Source organism: Perca flavescens, chromosome 8 (assembly GCF_004354835.1).
Source record: "Perca flavescens isolate YP-PL-M2 chromosome 8, PFLA_1.0, whole genome shotgun sequence".
Classification (NCBI taxonomy): domain Eukaryota; kingdom Metazoa; phylum Chordata; class Actinopteri; order Perciformes; family Percidae; genus Perca; species Perca flavescens.
The window spans coordinates 34,637,470-34,653,560 of NC_041338.1; the positions used below are offsets into that span (position 1 = coordinate 34,637,470).

A 16,091-nucleotide genomic window follows, 5' to 3' on the forward strand; every position below is an offset into this window, starting at 1 on the left:
CCTTAACGAAACACTGAATAATCAAAAAATGACCGGAATATGTCACCAGATATTAAGATACTATCTTTTCTGACAACAATGCTGAAGCTAATATTTTCTCCTTTATAATTTCCGTTTCGTCAGGTCATGCTCTGGTTTATTGGCATTTCTTTGAAAAGGAAAACCCCGACTTATTGGGACTTAGTGTCTTATTCACCGTATCCTCCCACAGATCCTGGAGGTAACCGGCTCCATCTAGCCTAGCTTAGCACAGACCCTGGAGGTAACCGGCTCCACCTAGCCTACTGCTCCCAATAAGTGACAAAATAACACCAACATTTTCCTATTTAGTTGTTGTGATTTGTATAGTCACAGCCTGTACAAATAACAAGGTCACATGAGACACAGCCATCTTCTAACGTATACATACTGGGGACTATATTCTCATGCCCCGTGTTGAGGAGCAGAGAGTTCTGCGAGCAAATCACTCCGCCCAAGTAGCAGAAGTAGCAGTGCTTTGCCTTCTGAGAATATAGTTCCCAGTATGTATACGGTTAGAAGATGGCTGTGTGTCATGTGACCTTGTTATTTGTACATGCTATGACTCTACAAATCACAACATGTAAATATGAAAATGTTAGCGTTATTTTGTCACTTATTGGGAGCAGTAGGCTAGATGGAGCCGGTTACCTCCAGGATCTGTGCTAAACTAGGCTAGCGGTGGGGGCATCAGACAGAGTTACGACACGCACAGAGATGAGTGGGGTATGTATGGACTCATCTAACTCTGGGGGATACGGTGAATAAGACAAAGTCCCAATAAGTTGGCGTGCTACTTTAAACCAATCACAATTGTCTTGGGAGGTGCTAAGCACCGTAGAAAAGCCGTGGTTCCGCTGCAAAATAGCCCCGGAAAGAACTTCTTTTGGTGAACATGTGTATGTTTAAAAGTTGTTTTAGTCGTGCAACAGAAAACTCAAATTGGACGGATAGTCTAGCTAGCTGTCTGGATTTACCCTGCAGAGATCTGAGGAGCAGCCATAGTCCTCACAAATCCACCGGAGGTTAGAACAGAGACAGAGGAAGGAGGACGGAAGGTCAAGGATGTAGACTACATCACGGCTAATGTAGTAGGGATGGGCATTTTCAGTCATTTCAAATATTCATGTGCTTGCATTAAATTATACATAAATTATACATAATACTCAAGTTAGTTACTCACAAAAACAAATTATTTATTAAAAATGTAATAACAATAACTAATAACTTATTTCAACAGTAAATTCTTGTTAAACGACAAAAACAACCACTGGATGGGAAAAGGGTATTTTACAATTACTTTGAATGCACCACGAGGCTGGCGAGGCTGAGTTGTTTTTCAGACAGCGGCAGCTACAGTCTGGTGTCAGAATCCTCTCCAGTGAAATACAGACACTTTTACACCGTTTAGCTGTCAGCATTTTAACCGTGTTTACTCCAGCTGCTAGCTAACAGTAGGCTAACGTTACCTGCTGCCGAGTCTACGTGGATGACATTTTCCCCATTCATTCAAAACGGCAAGTTTTGCCAAAAAGCGATTTTGCAGGTATGCCCTTTGGAAATGCGCTGTGAATGAAGCTTGCCCAGACCCACTCTCAGTTACAACTGAGAGTGGGTCTTATGTCAACCAGGCTAGCATTATCCCCCTTTTGTCGGGTAAATTTAGCTACGGTTTAGATTCGGCAGGGAGGAGATATTCGGCACGTACACCGGTAACGCTAACAGAGGTGTAACGTTACGAATGGCCGCTGTTCTGACTCGGGTGCCTGGGTTTCCCGACGGTTCAGTAAACTGCAGTTAGCGTAGCGTATTTTTGGTCAATATTATAATGACAATTAGTTAACATGATTACTTATTGACTTTTGGAAATATGTTGAATTTAATTAACTTAAAAAAAAAATGAAACAGAGGGTTTTTGTTCTTGTTCATCTGTTCTGTTAAATGAAAACAAATAAAAAAATAAAACAAACAGAAATTTCCCTCTATGTTCCCTGTTGAACACAGGAAAATCTGGCAAAATAATCTTTAGAACAATCAAAAAAATCTGGTTTTGCCGACTCTTGTCGGGAGGGAGGAGTTGGGCCTAAAATATTTTTTTTTCCTGGTATATGCAACTGTCGGCTGCAGCGCAATCACTCAATACTCAAAATTTTTTTTTCCCATCAGTCACTTAAAGTAGTACAAATAGGTTATGCACTCAAAACGATGAATTGGAAAGTTTGTAAGTACACCAAAAGTTTATGTAAATAACACTTGCCTGCTGGCTTCTGCTCTCTGCTGTTGTTGCTGCTGCTGTGAGACGAGTGCTTAGGGACGTCTACAAATTACAACACCGAAAAGAGATGCAACAAAAATATTTTTTTTTATTTAACCTTTTTTTTTTAAGTAAGTGCTGTAGAATAACTATCAGGAGACAAATTATAATTGAGGTAAGTTTGGAGACATTACCTTATTTAATCATTAAACATTTTTGTTGCATCTCTTTTCGGTGTTATAATTTGTAGACAGCCCTAAGCACTCGTCTTACAGCAGCAACAACAACAGCAGAGAGCAGAAGCCAGCAGGCAAGTGTTATTTACATAAACTTCTGGTGTACTTACAAACTTTACAATCCATCGTTTTATGAGTGTATAACCTATATGTACTACTGTAGAAGTTTGGTATCATTTCGGGCATTATTAGTGGGGTAATGTTAAGAGACACTTTGGATCCATAATCCCCTGCGCTAAGCTATTCAGCTGATAATGCTACTCTACGCTAACTCTCCCAATGTTTGACCCAGGTGAAAAAAGCTTCTGGGGGAGTGTTTGGCTCGAGGTCATGGTGCAAAGGACCCTAGGGTGAAATTACTCCGAACCATCACGTCTAGTATTGGGGTGCCTGGTTAGCTCACCTGGATGAGCGTGCACCCAGTGTACAGAGGCTCAGTCCTTGTTGCAGCGGTCGCGGTTCGGTTTCAACCCACGGCCCTTTGCTGCACGTGATCCCCCCTCTCTTCCCCACTTTCCTGACTTAATCTGTCCTAAAATAAAACCCAAAAAATAAAATCATAAAAAGTATTAAGCGAGAGCGCTGCAGCCGGTAGACTTTGAGAAATACTGGTTGAAAAATACGTACGTTTCCCTTAACCGTTTGTCTTTTATCAATAGCAGACGCACGTAGATATTACTGTGGTTAAATTATGCCGTCATGAGCTTGGGTCCCTGGATCACACAGAAGTTTAATTTGGGGTTGAAATACAACACACAAGATACTCCAATGACTCCGAAAACACTGCACCGTTTACAGAGACATTCAATTATTTTCCTAATACTCTGTCATGTAACTGGGCATAACTCTTTAATATGACAGCAAACGGTGGCTTTACTGGGAAGAAAAGTCCAAATCACCTAATTGTTACTGTTATTAATTCCAAAAGGGTGAATATTTTTGCAACCAATTTATCTTGGTTTCGTGAAAAAGCCCTCTGGTGAAAATATATATATAAAAAATAAATAAATAAAACAAATAAATCAAGTTTGAGAAGCCAGAAAGAAAAGTTGACTCATTCTTTTGCCGGACTAAACTTTGGGCTAAACTCTTCTAGAACGTGAAACTGTGATAGTCATATTGCATCTCTCTTTACGCTTGAGAAAACAAACAACCATGTAAAGAAAAAGTGTTGGAATCAGACTCTTTCAATCTTAAAGTTTAAAGGTATCATGGCATAAAAATTTCACTTCAGGTTTTTTAACATTAATATGTGTTCCCCCAGCCTGCCTATGGTCCCCCAGTGGCTAGAAATGGTGATAGGTGTAAACTGAGCCCTGGGTATCCTGCTCTGCCTTTAGCTACAGACACAGAAATGGCACATACTAAGGAAAGCTCATTGTGGGACTGGCTCTAGTGGCTGTTTTTCTGCACCAATGCTGAATTTTGGGAAAGAGACTTCAGATACAGTATTAGGGGACCACTAAGGTCTATATAAAAGAGACTTCAGATACAGTATTAGGGGACCACTAAGGTCTATATAAAAGAGACTTCAGATACAGTATTAGGGGACCACTAAGGTCTATATAAAAGAGACTTCAGATACAGTATTAGGGGACCACTAAGGCCTATATAAAAGCATCCAAAGAGCACCATGTCATGGGACCTTTAAATCTTATCAGGTGGGTGGGGTCCATCTATGAGGCCCCTGAGAATATTCATTTCAAACCAAAATTGGGAAATACTTTTTTGTACTAAAAGGATCAATACAAAAATCAAAAGATTAAATCTCATGGTCCTGAATGTTTCTTTTTAAATTCACTGCAGAAGTTTCTATCCCATGATCCCTTTAAACGTTAAGGAGGTCAAAGTTCATAGCACCAAAACAACAGAAGATAATATTTATGTGACCCTCAGTAATATTAGATGGCACGAGGGAAAGATTGCGTTTTTTGTTTCTTGAGTTTCAGTCGCTGTCACTGTCTGTCTCAGAGTTCACATACCAGTTGTCCTTTCCCGTGTTCTCTACAAAACACAGACCTGAAGAACAAACCATGAAGAGAACAGACATCAGTTTTAGACAGCAGGTATCAAACACTACACTTTATTTTACAATATCCACAATAGGCTTAATGCCGTTTTACAGTTGCCGCAGCCGACGTGTCGCGAGCCAATGTGACGTCAAAATGACGTCGATCTCACTGGCGCGCCAGGATTTTATTATATTTTTCAGCGGTGCGCGACAAAGCGGAAAAAGGATTCATGGACGAGTTCAAAAACAACCCTATGCCAGGACTCTCAGACTCACTGCAAGTCTCTCCTGTAAACTTGCTGGGTTAAGATGAGTTCTTTTATGGTGAATGAAAGGCTTGATCCGACGAAGTAGCTCATCGAATGAAATCGAAGCATTGACGTCAATGCTGCTGCCAGTTCGGCCGTTGTTGACCTTTTTCTTCTTCTTTTAGTCCACAGAAAGAGAGTCGGTAGCCTTTCCTCAGTTGCGACACCTCTGCTCAGGAGAAGACGCAAACTACCACCACCTGCCCACCGAGTATAAATAGTTACGGCGCTCCGTCTCGTGCTGTCACACTGGCGCGAGACGCGTCGGCTGCGGCGAGTGTAATGAACGTTTAAGTCATGTTTACAGTGCGGTTCTTACCATTTGGGATTTTGTCTTCATCCTCTACAAAGTGATCCATGTCGTAACTTACAAAAATATTCTGTGGAAATAAAAACTCATTAAGTTCATCATTATATTTTAGGTTTTTGTTACAACTTGGTGCAGCTCTAAATCAATTCTATAAATAAAAAAAAAAAAGAAAAGGCATCCAACAAATACAGCAAAAACAACAGCCAAAAAAGGGCTATTTATTAAATTATCACTTACTACTAAAAATACTTTTCAAACATGCTACGTGAGGATTAAAGGTCCCATGGCATGAAAATTTGACTATGAGTTTTTTTTAACATTAATATGCGTTCCCCCCAGCCTGCCTATGGTCCCCCAGTGGCTAGAAATGGTGATAGGTGTAAACCGAGCCCTGGGTATCCTGCTCTGCTCAGATGGGCTGATCTGGAATCTTCTCCTTACGGAGGAGTTAAGGAGCAAGGTTACCTCCCCTTTCTCTGCTTTGCCCACCCAGAGAATTTGGCCCACCCATGACAGAGAGAGACATCATGGCTTGAAAGTGGCAGTTGATCAAGGCCACACCCCCACCCTCCAAGTTGCCCCCCCCCCTCTCCTCCTCAATAGCTACAGACACAGAAATGGCACATCCTAAGGAAAGCTCATTGTGGGACTGACTCTAGTGGATGTAATTCTGCACCAAGGCTGAACTATGGGAAAGACTTCAGATACAGTATTAGAGGACCACTAAGGTCTATATAAAAGAGACTTCAGATACAGTATTAGGGGACCACTAAGGTCTATATAAAAGGGACTTCAGATACAGTATTAGGGGACCACTAAGGCCTATATAAAAGAGACTTCAGATACAGTATTAGGGGACCACTAAGGTCTATATAAAAGAGACTTCAGATACAGTATTAGGGGACCACTAAGGTCTATATAAAAGAGACTTCAGATACAGGATTAGGGGACCACTAAGGTCTATATAAAAGAGACTTCAGATACAGTATTAGGGGACCACTAAGGTTTATATAAAAGAGACTTCAGATACAGTATTAGGGGACCACTAAGGTCTATATAAAAGAGACTTCAGATACAGTATTAGGGGACCACTAAGGTCTATATAAAAGAGACTTCAGATACAGTATTAGGGGACCACTAAGGTCTATATAAAAGAGACTTCAGATACAGTATTAGGGGACCACTAAGGCCTATATAAAAGAGACTTCAGATACAGTATTAGGGGACCACTAAGGTCTATATAAAAGAGACTTCAGATACAGTATTAGGGGACCACTAAGGTCTATATAAAAGCATCCAAAGAGCACCATGTCATGGGACCTTTAAAATGAATTGCTGTACCTTGCTCCTGAGGAGTCTTTCCCAGTTTCCCGGCTGTTGTTTAACCAGTTTGAGAACGGGCTCATTGGACTTCATTTCCCAGCTGCAGCGGTCTGCAGCGATGTTGCCGTGAAGCTGCAGGTCAGCTCTGTATGTCCGACCGTTCGCTCTGCCACTGAACACAATCAACAGAGAGAGCGAGAGAGAGAGAGCGAGAGAGAAAGAGAGCAAGAGAGAGAGCGTCAACCTGATCACACAATGACCAAACCACTGTTTTTTTCTTTTCTATGCTGCACACAGAGGGGTCTAATTTACTGTTTCCTTCAATGAAAACACAGGAGGCTGAACGTTCGACACTCAGCCCGCACCATACCGTCAGGCACACCTCAGTCTGTCCTCGCCTCTCCTCAGGATGACCTCCCTCAAGTCCTCAGTCAGTCAGGAAACCTGAGTCCGTCGGAGAGCGAGAGGTCTGAAGCCACCATACACACACACTAGTGTGCCAAACTCTTTTGTCAAACCTCAACTACAGGGTGGGTGCACTTAAGTTAATAAAGTCTGGCTACAACTAACTTATTTCAGAAAAAAACGTGAAAAATGCTGATCAGTGCTTCCCAGGACCTGAGGTGATGTCTTCAAATATTTGATTTTGTCCAATCAACGAAATCCCGGGTGTGCCTCTGGGGGTAGGTGAGATTTCCTTTTTACCTCTATATTGTTTACAGGCAAATATATACTACTAAAAATAAATAAAAAAAATGTGGAGATACTACTAAATCAAAAACATGTACTAGGTTCTCCAGCCAGTGCCCTTGATCAAGGCACTGGCTCAGATCTGGAGTTGGTCCCCGGGCGCTGTGATTGGCTGCCCACTGCTCCCTTGAGGGATGCGTTAAATGCATGAATTTCGCTACATGTACGTGTATGTGACAAATAAAGTACCTTTACCTTTAAATATACAACTTTAAATGTGCGTTTGTGCAAACAGAATTGCTGAATTGAGAAAAGGACAATCAAAGTGTTAGCTAACAGCTAACAGAAGGGTGCTGTTCCTTATGGAGTCAAGAATTAAATAACACCAATCGGTGTCGAAGCTTGTAAGCTAGGGCTGGGCGATACACCCAAAATCTTCCATTCTAATATAGGTAATTCCATATCTCGATATACAGTACATCACAATATAGCATGTATAGCAATAAAGCCTATTTTTTGAAAACTCCTGTGTGAATTAAATACTTGACAATTAAAACGTCCTATGGTATGTCCTCTTTTGATTATGAAGATTTGTGCAAAATGAACATAACGTGTAAGAATCACAACGTAAAGTGCTGTCCAAATGACATTAATATTTCCCTCACACTTCGGCCGCAGGTTTTTCAACATTGTGATATAAACGAAAAATAATATATACAACACACATTTTTATATTGTTTTGAATCTATCCATCCATCTATCCATCCATCCTCTCGCCTTCTTCTGTATCACCCAGTGCTACTGGGGCCTAGAAAAACTTCCTCCCAATATATCACGATATCGGTTCACGTACTGTACGTGAAATGAGGGGTTATGTAATCCAGTTAATGTTAATCACATTGAACTGTGCGGTTATGTAAAGTTTAATTATAAACACCAAACTGCAATTTTCGAACGATATTCCCTCATGTATTTCAGATAAAATAACAAGTTTGAGTTTATGTTATGGTACATTTTTTTTGAATGTTTTTTCTTTGTGGCATTTTAGGCCTTTATTTGATAGGACAGCTTAGCCATGAAAGGGGAGAAAGAGGGGGGGAATAACATTCAGCAAGGGCCGCAGGTTGGAACCGAGCCCGCGGCTGCTGCGGCTAGGACTGAGCCTCTGTACATGGGGCGCATGCTCTACCAGGTGATCTACCCAGGCACCACGTTATTTTACAGTTTTAAACGCAATTGTTTAAACTCTTTGATTTTGTTCACGATTTCATTGAAAGACAAATGACCAAATTGTCATATTAAATTGTAAACAAAGAGTAAAGCAGGTGTCTCTTGACCGATGGCATGATGACAACCAACTGTTGTATAATAATCATGTGAGACTAAATATTGATTTTAAAACACTTTATTACAGACTAAAGTAATTGAGAAGCTTGCCAAAATAAATAAAAAAAAAAAAACAGTGCAAAACTAATCTGTGGACTTACTGCGGCAGAACAGCAGTTAAACTAATCTCTAACTTCCTAGGTTACATTTCGTGCCACATGTCACATTAATTTGATTAGCTGAGGAATAGCTTGATTATAAAAAAACTGATTACAGGATAACTTCAGGGGCCAATGTCCCAACAAAGAAAAGTAACGGACTTTGAGGATGAGGTTTCCTACAAACATTCATACCTAATTAATAAACTGTAAACCTGAACCATGTTTGATGTGTTACCAGCCAGTCAGAAACAAGTATTTTCATTGGGCATAGAGACAGAGCGCATTTAAGTCCCGCCCCCACCGGAGAGGAGAACAACTCTCCATTGACTTGCATTGCGTGAAGGTTTTCCTCCTCGTCAATTCAAACAGAAAAATGCCTAATAGCTGCTGTGTGGCGATATGCACCAACACCACGGTAAAGAACCCAGAACTTAAGTTTGTAGAAGCTGCCGAACCGTAATGTTACGTGTGCAGCAAGCCTTTTGTTACAAAGTCAAATATCAAAATGTTAGTTTCAGGCTAACTTTATTTCTCTAAGTTAAAGAGCCCCTATAATACTTTATTTTACATTACATTTCACTCCAAATGGAGCGCTCTCTCCCACAGACAGCACTTTCTCTAAACTGCCTAAAAACGCCTCAATGTCCTAATTAGTGATGTCACTGATTTAGGATGCCCAGTTTTTTTATGGGCAATTGAGAAACAATTAGTTTTTTTGAACATCAAAGCATTTAAAAAGGTGCTCTAAGCGATGTTGCGCGTTTTTTTTTTATAAAGAATTTTTTTTTTTCACATGCAGCAAACATCTCCTCACTATCTGCTAGCTGCCTGTCCCCTGAACACACTGTGTAAAAAATATATATATATATATATATAAATAAAACGTGGTCTCTGTAGACATCGCTTAGAGCACCTTTAAACCTATTCTAGTAGACCCCAAGAGTACAAACATGATACTGAAAAATAATACAATTTAAAAATAAGAAAGCTCTAGTATTATGTTTAAAGTGCCTTAGCTAACATTTAGAGCTGGGCAATATATCAATATTATATCGATATTGTATGATATATCGTAATATGACATAAGTGTCTTTTCCTGGTTTTAAAGGCTGCATTACAGTAAAGTTATATTTTCTGAACTTACCAGACTGTTGTAACTGTTCTATTATTTGCCTTTACCCACTTAATCATATCCACATTACTGATGATTATTTATCAAAAATCTCATTGTGTAAATATTTTCTGAAAGCACCAATAGTCAACACTACAATATCGTTGCTGTATCGATAGAGGTACTTGGCCATCAATATCGTGATATCTGATTTTGTCCATATCGCCCAGCCCTACTAACATTAGCTTACTAACATCTTACTTCTCCTCTCTGGTAGACAAGGGGCGCTAAACTAATCCTTTGACGTGCTAGAATCTGATGTTTTCAGCTAGCTACAGGCACTTTAGCGTTTCAGCCATTAGTTTCATATTGTGGCAGCGATCGTTTTCCCCTCCGGTGGGTGTGGCTTTCAGAGTATGACTCGATGCGCTCTGTCTCTCTGGTTTAAACACTATAAAACGTTAAACTATGTGTTTAAGTCACACAAACGCTGGCCATGCTAAACATGTAGCCACTCCCACCGGTGTAGAGTGCTCTGGATAAAAATCTCCACTGAATGTTGAATGTGCTGTAAAGTAGGTGAGCAATCATTGGTGGTCTGCTCCTGACAGACCTGTAAACGACTCTGTCGGGGTAGAAATCACAGCGCTGGCTCTCGGGGTTCATCAGCTTCACCGTCACAATCACAGAGTCGGACGTCTGGTACCAACGGGCCTGAGGGTGGAAACTAAAACACAACCAGAGGAGAAAGAAATACATTTACAGTCTTGTTTTTAAATTAATCTCCCGCTCAATTTGCCGGTGCCATTCAACCAGCCACATTCAGCTTTATGATGAATCAGGCACCAAGTCCAAAGGAGCTAATGGAATAATGTTTAACTGTAATTGTACGTTGTGCGACTCGTGAACAATGAAATTGATTGAAAGGAAAGAGACAATAAAAAAAACTGTAGTTCCACTTATAGTCTGGATCATCTACTGCTGATTTTCAAAGATGAGAGAACTTCATGAACGTGATGAACTTCACTTCTGTGGAATTAACTATTTGTAGGTACTAGGACTGAGACGTTTTTGTCCCGATTAGATTCTTACACGATACATGGGCGCCGAGTGGATTTGTATTGCGATTTTCATTTATTGCGATACAAGAAGTGTTGCGATTCGATAGTATTGTGATTTTATTTTCCAAAACAAGTTGAATAATATACTTCTAGGGACAATATATATCACGGGACATTTATACAAACTAAGAAGAATGCACATGTCAGTCAGTCTGACATAATTAGTTTGTAAAGAAGTACACAAACATTTTCATTTTTCACTTTCTTCATTTAGCTGGAAACAGATGATGTAGAAGAGTTTTCTTTAAATATCCATAGAGGCCATCTTGTACCTTTTTGTGGAGTCATCACAGTCTCTCTCTTTAGTGCCGATGACCTGCTGAATGTTGCTTTCATCATCACCTCCGTTAACACCTGAACAGACACGGATACCGATTATTAACCACAATGTTTGTCTCACGTTCAGGAAACAAAAATTCTGTTTTCACATCTAATTTTTCTAAATGTGGAGGCAGCTGCATAAGTCTTGTCTTACTCTTACAATGGGTGTTATTTAATACATGTAATAAATACTATGTTATCAGCATCTGGAGTCATTGCTTTTTAGTGTGTATTAAGAGTTTAAAGCAGTTTTAGAAATGAACATTAAAACGTTTTACAGTTTAAAGTCCCCTGACAGTGTCAAAATAAAATATGGGTGATGTATGAGTAATTATGCAGCTATTTATATTTAATAATCTACATAATCAACATGCAACGTGATGCTGCTAAGTGTCTATCTACACTTCTTACTGAGGTTTGTACTCTATTAGGATAGACTATTTATTTTTTTTGTTTACCGTTTTCCTTGGGTTTGAGACAAGCACCCTGGCTGGTCGCGGGGCAAAGTTCTGCTCCATCTCCAACCCTGTGTATCAAAAAATCATAAAGCTTCTATTAAAAAAAAACTGAAGTTAAAAATATGACTTCCTCTGAGGGACTTTCAGTTAAACCTCCTGATATTTTTTTATATTTTGTGCGTTTATGTGAGTGTGTGATGATTGTTTGCTCTGATGATGTCATTGTCATTGTAGTTTGTTCTTAAGTCTCAATGAGACTAAATAAAAGCTGCGCTAGTAAGAGTTGGTTGAGAAAACTGCGTTAGGAAGACAGATGCAGGTTAAAGGTCTTTAATTTTCTTCTAATCTGAAATATTTGAAGCTTGAATAAAGAACAAATCGTTTTTTTTTGTTGTTTTTTTTTTTTTAAGTATGAAGACACCAACCTCATGATCTGCTCAGCTGACTTCAGATCAGCAGTGTGGGCGTTTCTCTGTCCGATAGCTGCCTGGTCAGCCGACAGGGTCTTCTGAACCCACACTGGAGCCAGGTGGAGTTTAGGTGCTCTTGGTACTGGTGGTTCTGGGACCAGGGACCGGGTCGTTGGAGATACTGGAATGAGTGGTTCGAGGTGAGGAATGTCAGCGAGGTGAGGAAGTTGGGCGAGCCGATTGGCCTCCGCGGCTCTGAAGGCTTCAGCCAGAACTTCCTCCTCAGCTTTGATCCTGACTTCCAGAGACGCCGGACCATTCCCCAACCTACAAACAACAAACGCTGCTTTGTTAACCCTTTGAACTCTGCAACAGAGATTGTCCAACAGCACCTACATTGTTTTTTTGGCTTATTGTGATGTCATTTCTTAGACTATCTTCAAATTCATAATATCCCTAAAATCACTGCAACCTAAGATAAAAGATTATGTAAGTCAATAAACCATAATAATAAATAAAAGTAATGAAATTGTGTCCAAACTATTTTAACTGAATAAATACAAAAACTATTAATCCAAAAGATTTCTTAATGTAGAAACATGACAATATTTCTAAATGTTAATTGAGAACTGTAAATGTTTCAGTTTTTGAGATATGCTAAGTTTCTTGAGCAGGGTGTAATCGTTTATTTTTTTTTTTATAGTTTCATCTGCAAAAAATGGCAATGTCACCCAGTTTTGCACCGGATGTCACGAAGTGTGTACATCAAGGATGTACGACGTCATGACGTGAAAAACAGAAGCCGTAGCAAAAACGCAGAATAGATAATCGATGCTCAAGCGGTTATGGTTTTTATTTCAGATCAATTTAAACAGGATCATGTAAACAATGACTTCCCTCACAGCTGCAGGTAGGAGCTCCGCACTCTTTGACTTGAGTGAAGGTGGCCGATATACTCTGACATGTACCCGCTAAGGGTGTGACGAGATCTCGCGAGATTAAAATGTGACGAGATTTCTCGTCGAGGTGAAAAGTTGTCTCGTGAGGCGATGTTATGTCAGCGTGATGGAGCGTGAAATTACTATTGAAGATCCCCCTGCCACTTTTAAACCATTTGTGTGGCAACATTTTGGTTTTCCTGCGGAAATAATAAACGGCGAAAGAGTGACAGACGAGACGAACGCAATATGTAAACATTGTAAGAAAAAAATGCCGTATACCGCGGCTAACACGAGCACTATGCAAAAACACTTACAGCACCACCACAGCTCTCTACCAACTACAGCACCCGCGACGAAAACATTAAAAGGGCAAACAACTCTAAAAGCCTTTGCATCTCTGCCACCGGTAAGTGCAAGAGCCACGGCAATAACGAGGGACATAGGCGTTTTCATTGCAACTGATATGAGGCCATTTTCTGTGGTGGAAAATGTTGGATTTCGGCGACTCCTCCACACACTGGAAACGAGGTACGTCATCCCATCACGCGCGCATTTAACTCGCACTGTAGTCCCAAACCTCTACAAAGAAGCCAAGGTCAGTTGAATAAAAAAACTATTTTCCATTCATATATTTCATCATTGAGGATTTCTTTAAATTCTTTTTAAAAATCTCGTCTCGTTCTCGTGAACCCAATCTCGTGATGTGTCTCGTCTCGTGGAGTAAGTGTCTCGTCACACCCCTAGTACCCGCCATTTAGGCCACTACTGGGACAGTTGAGTGTTTCCTTACCCATTAACGTGACCCGCCTCTTTGCTCTCCTGGCAGAGAGCCTTCAGCAGGTCCACATGCTCCGGGTTGCTGACTCCCATCCCTGTGTTCAGGATCTCCGACTGCACGTTGTATTCATTGATCACAGTTTTCATACCCGGCACCTTGGTCACACGGACCTCGATAGAGGAAAAAAAAACGACAGAATAAATAAACTGTAAAAAGTGGACAGTTTACAGCACCTAAGAAACCTTTTTTTTATCATTTTTTTTTATCTGTCCATCAGTAACCCACTGATGGAAGGTAAAAACCTACCATGGGATCAACAAAAACAGTGTTTCCCAGGCTGAAGACTGCTCTGGCTCGGTGCTGCAGGCCTCGGATCTTCTGGCTGAGCGCCCTGGTAACCTGTGAGCCCAAAAAAAAAAAAAAAAAATAAAATTCCATTCACATATTGTACCACCAAAAGACTGCTTGCTTCACACAGGACTGATCTTTCCGCTTAAAAGCATGAAGTCCAGAACATTGGAAGCCATGAATCTGAGCATTAATACCTACAGATTTGACACAGGATGTCTCTAAGTTTAAACAGTTTAAACTCAAGACACCTGATGTCCTCACTCTGGTAAATGGATAGAGCACAGGGATATTGGGGACATGTTTGTATATTTTAGCAAAGTGGAATAAAAACCTTGGGGTGCCAGTCTGTCTCGGCGTCAACTGGTTTGACCCGGCAGACGATGATCTCCACGGACTGGCCGGGCAGAGAGTGGAACTGCTCTGGGAGCTGGAAGATCTGATGGGATTTGACCTCCTCCTCCTTTCCCACATCAATAAATCGAGCAAAGACGCTGAAAAACAGCCGGCCACCTCTCTCTGGGACGGACAGGATCTTCACCCTGCCGCATGGAGCACAACAGTTGTGAAAGTGAACTGAGCTTCAGTTTATAATCCAGTAAAAAAAAAAAAAAAAAAAAAAACAATAAGAGATATTAAAAAAGGAACACACCGACTTATTGGGACTTTGTCTTATTCACAGTATCCCCCAGAGTTAGATAAGTCCATACATACCCTTCTCATCTCAGTGCATATCATAACTCCGTCTGGCGCACCCACCGCTAGCCTAGTTTAGCACAGACCCTGGAGGTAACCGGCTCCATCTAGCCTACTGCTCCCAATAAGTGACAATAACACCAACGTGTTCCTATTTACATGTTTTGATTTGTATTGTCACAGCATGTACAAATAACAAGGTCACATGAGACACAGCCGTCTTCTAACCGTATACATACTGGGAACTATATTCTCAGAAGGCAAAGCACTGCTACTTCTGCTACTTGGGCGGAGTGATTTGCTCGCAGCACCTGAGAAGCCCCGTGGTGAGGAGCAGAGAGTAACAACGGTGCTTTTTAGGTGTTGCGTTAATCACTCCACCCAAGCAGCAGTGCTTCACCTTCTGAGAATATAGTTCCCAGTTTTTTTTTGTCACTTATTGGGAGCAGTAGGCTAGTTGGAGCCGGTTACCTCCAGGATCTGTGCTAAGCTAGGCTAGCAGTGGGTGCGCCAGACGAAGTTAGACAGTCACAACACGCACTGAGATGAGAAGGGTATGTATGGACTTATCTAACTCTGGGGGATACGGTGAATAAGATAAAGTCCCAATAAATCAGCATGTTCCTTTAACCTGGTTCGTTGGTAGCCTCCTAACAAACCAGCAGCCTCATTTAGCAAAGACACCAACAAAGATACTTTCCCACTCTGCTTCACTAACAAAGAATATCATGATCAAACAAACAGTATTTGGGCTTCAAGTGTTGTGTGGGAGTTTCAAGCTGCGCAACTAAAATGCTGTCAATGTATTGGCTTTTGTGTTACAGTTTCCAGGTGTGGAATGTAATTAAGTACATTTACTCCAGTACTGTACTTGCATACAAATGTTGAGATACTTGTTCTTTACCGAGTCTTTTCTTTTCATGCCACTTTCTAAATCTACTCCGCTACGTTTCAGAAAGGCATATTGTAATTTTTACTCCACTACATTGATCGCTTTAGTTACTAGTTACTTTACAAGTTAAGATTTTGCACACAAAACGCATGTAGTTTATAATTTGTTTTATTATAATAACACTACTACCCAATAATTCAACAGCCAGAAATGATTGGACTATTAGACACAACTGTTTGGATCCTTTCCAGTTTCTAAAATGTGAAGATTTTTCCTCCTTCCTTTTGAGTATTTTTACTTTAATACTTTAAGTACATTTGTCTGATGATACTTACAGACTTTTACTTAAGTTACATTTTCGATGCAGGACTTATACTT

The 16,091-nt window shown here is 40.5% G+C and overlaps 1 protein-coding gene across 3 annotated transcripts in view; it reads right to left on the bottom strand.

Moving 5' to 3' along the window:
- Nucleotides 1-4,095: 4,095 nt before the first annotated feature.
- The window catches only part of tdrd12 (tudor domain containing 12), a 31,565-nt gene continuing 19,569 nt past the window's right edge, over nt 4,096-16,091 (bottom strand). For all 3 annotated transcript variants that reach the window (XM_028585748.1, XM_028585749.1, XM_028585747.1), the window contains exons 29-38: nt 14,460-14,667; nt 14,084-14,176; nt 13,790-13,947; nt 12,074-12,385; nt 11,649-11,716; nt 11,142-11,223; nt 10,362-10,475; nt 6,479-6,632; nt 5,147-5,207; nt 4,096-4,527 (exon numbers count right to left, since the gene is read on the bottom strand). In XM_028585748.1, the coding sequence (XP_028441549.1) occupies nt 4,454-4,527; nt 5,147-5,207; nt 6,479-6,632; nt 10,362-10,475; nt 11,142-11,223; nt 11,649-11,716; nt 12,074-12,385; nt 13,790-13,947; nt 14,084-14,176; nt 14,460-14,667 (1,324 nt within the window). In that variant the 3' untranslated portion in view covers nt 4,096-4,453. The remainder of the gene's footprint in view (nt 4,528-5,146; nt 5,208-6,478; nt 6,633-10,361; nt 10,476-11,141; nt 11,224-11,648; nt 11,717-12,073; nt 12,386-13,789; nt 13,948-14,083; nt 14,177-14,459; nt 14,668-16,091) is intronic.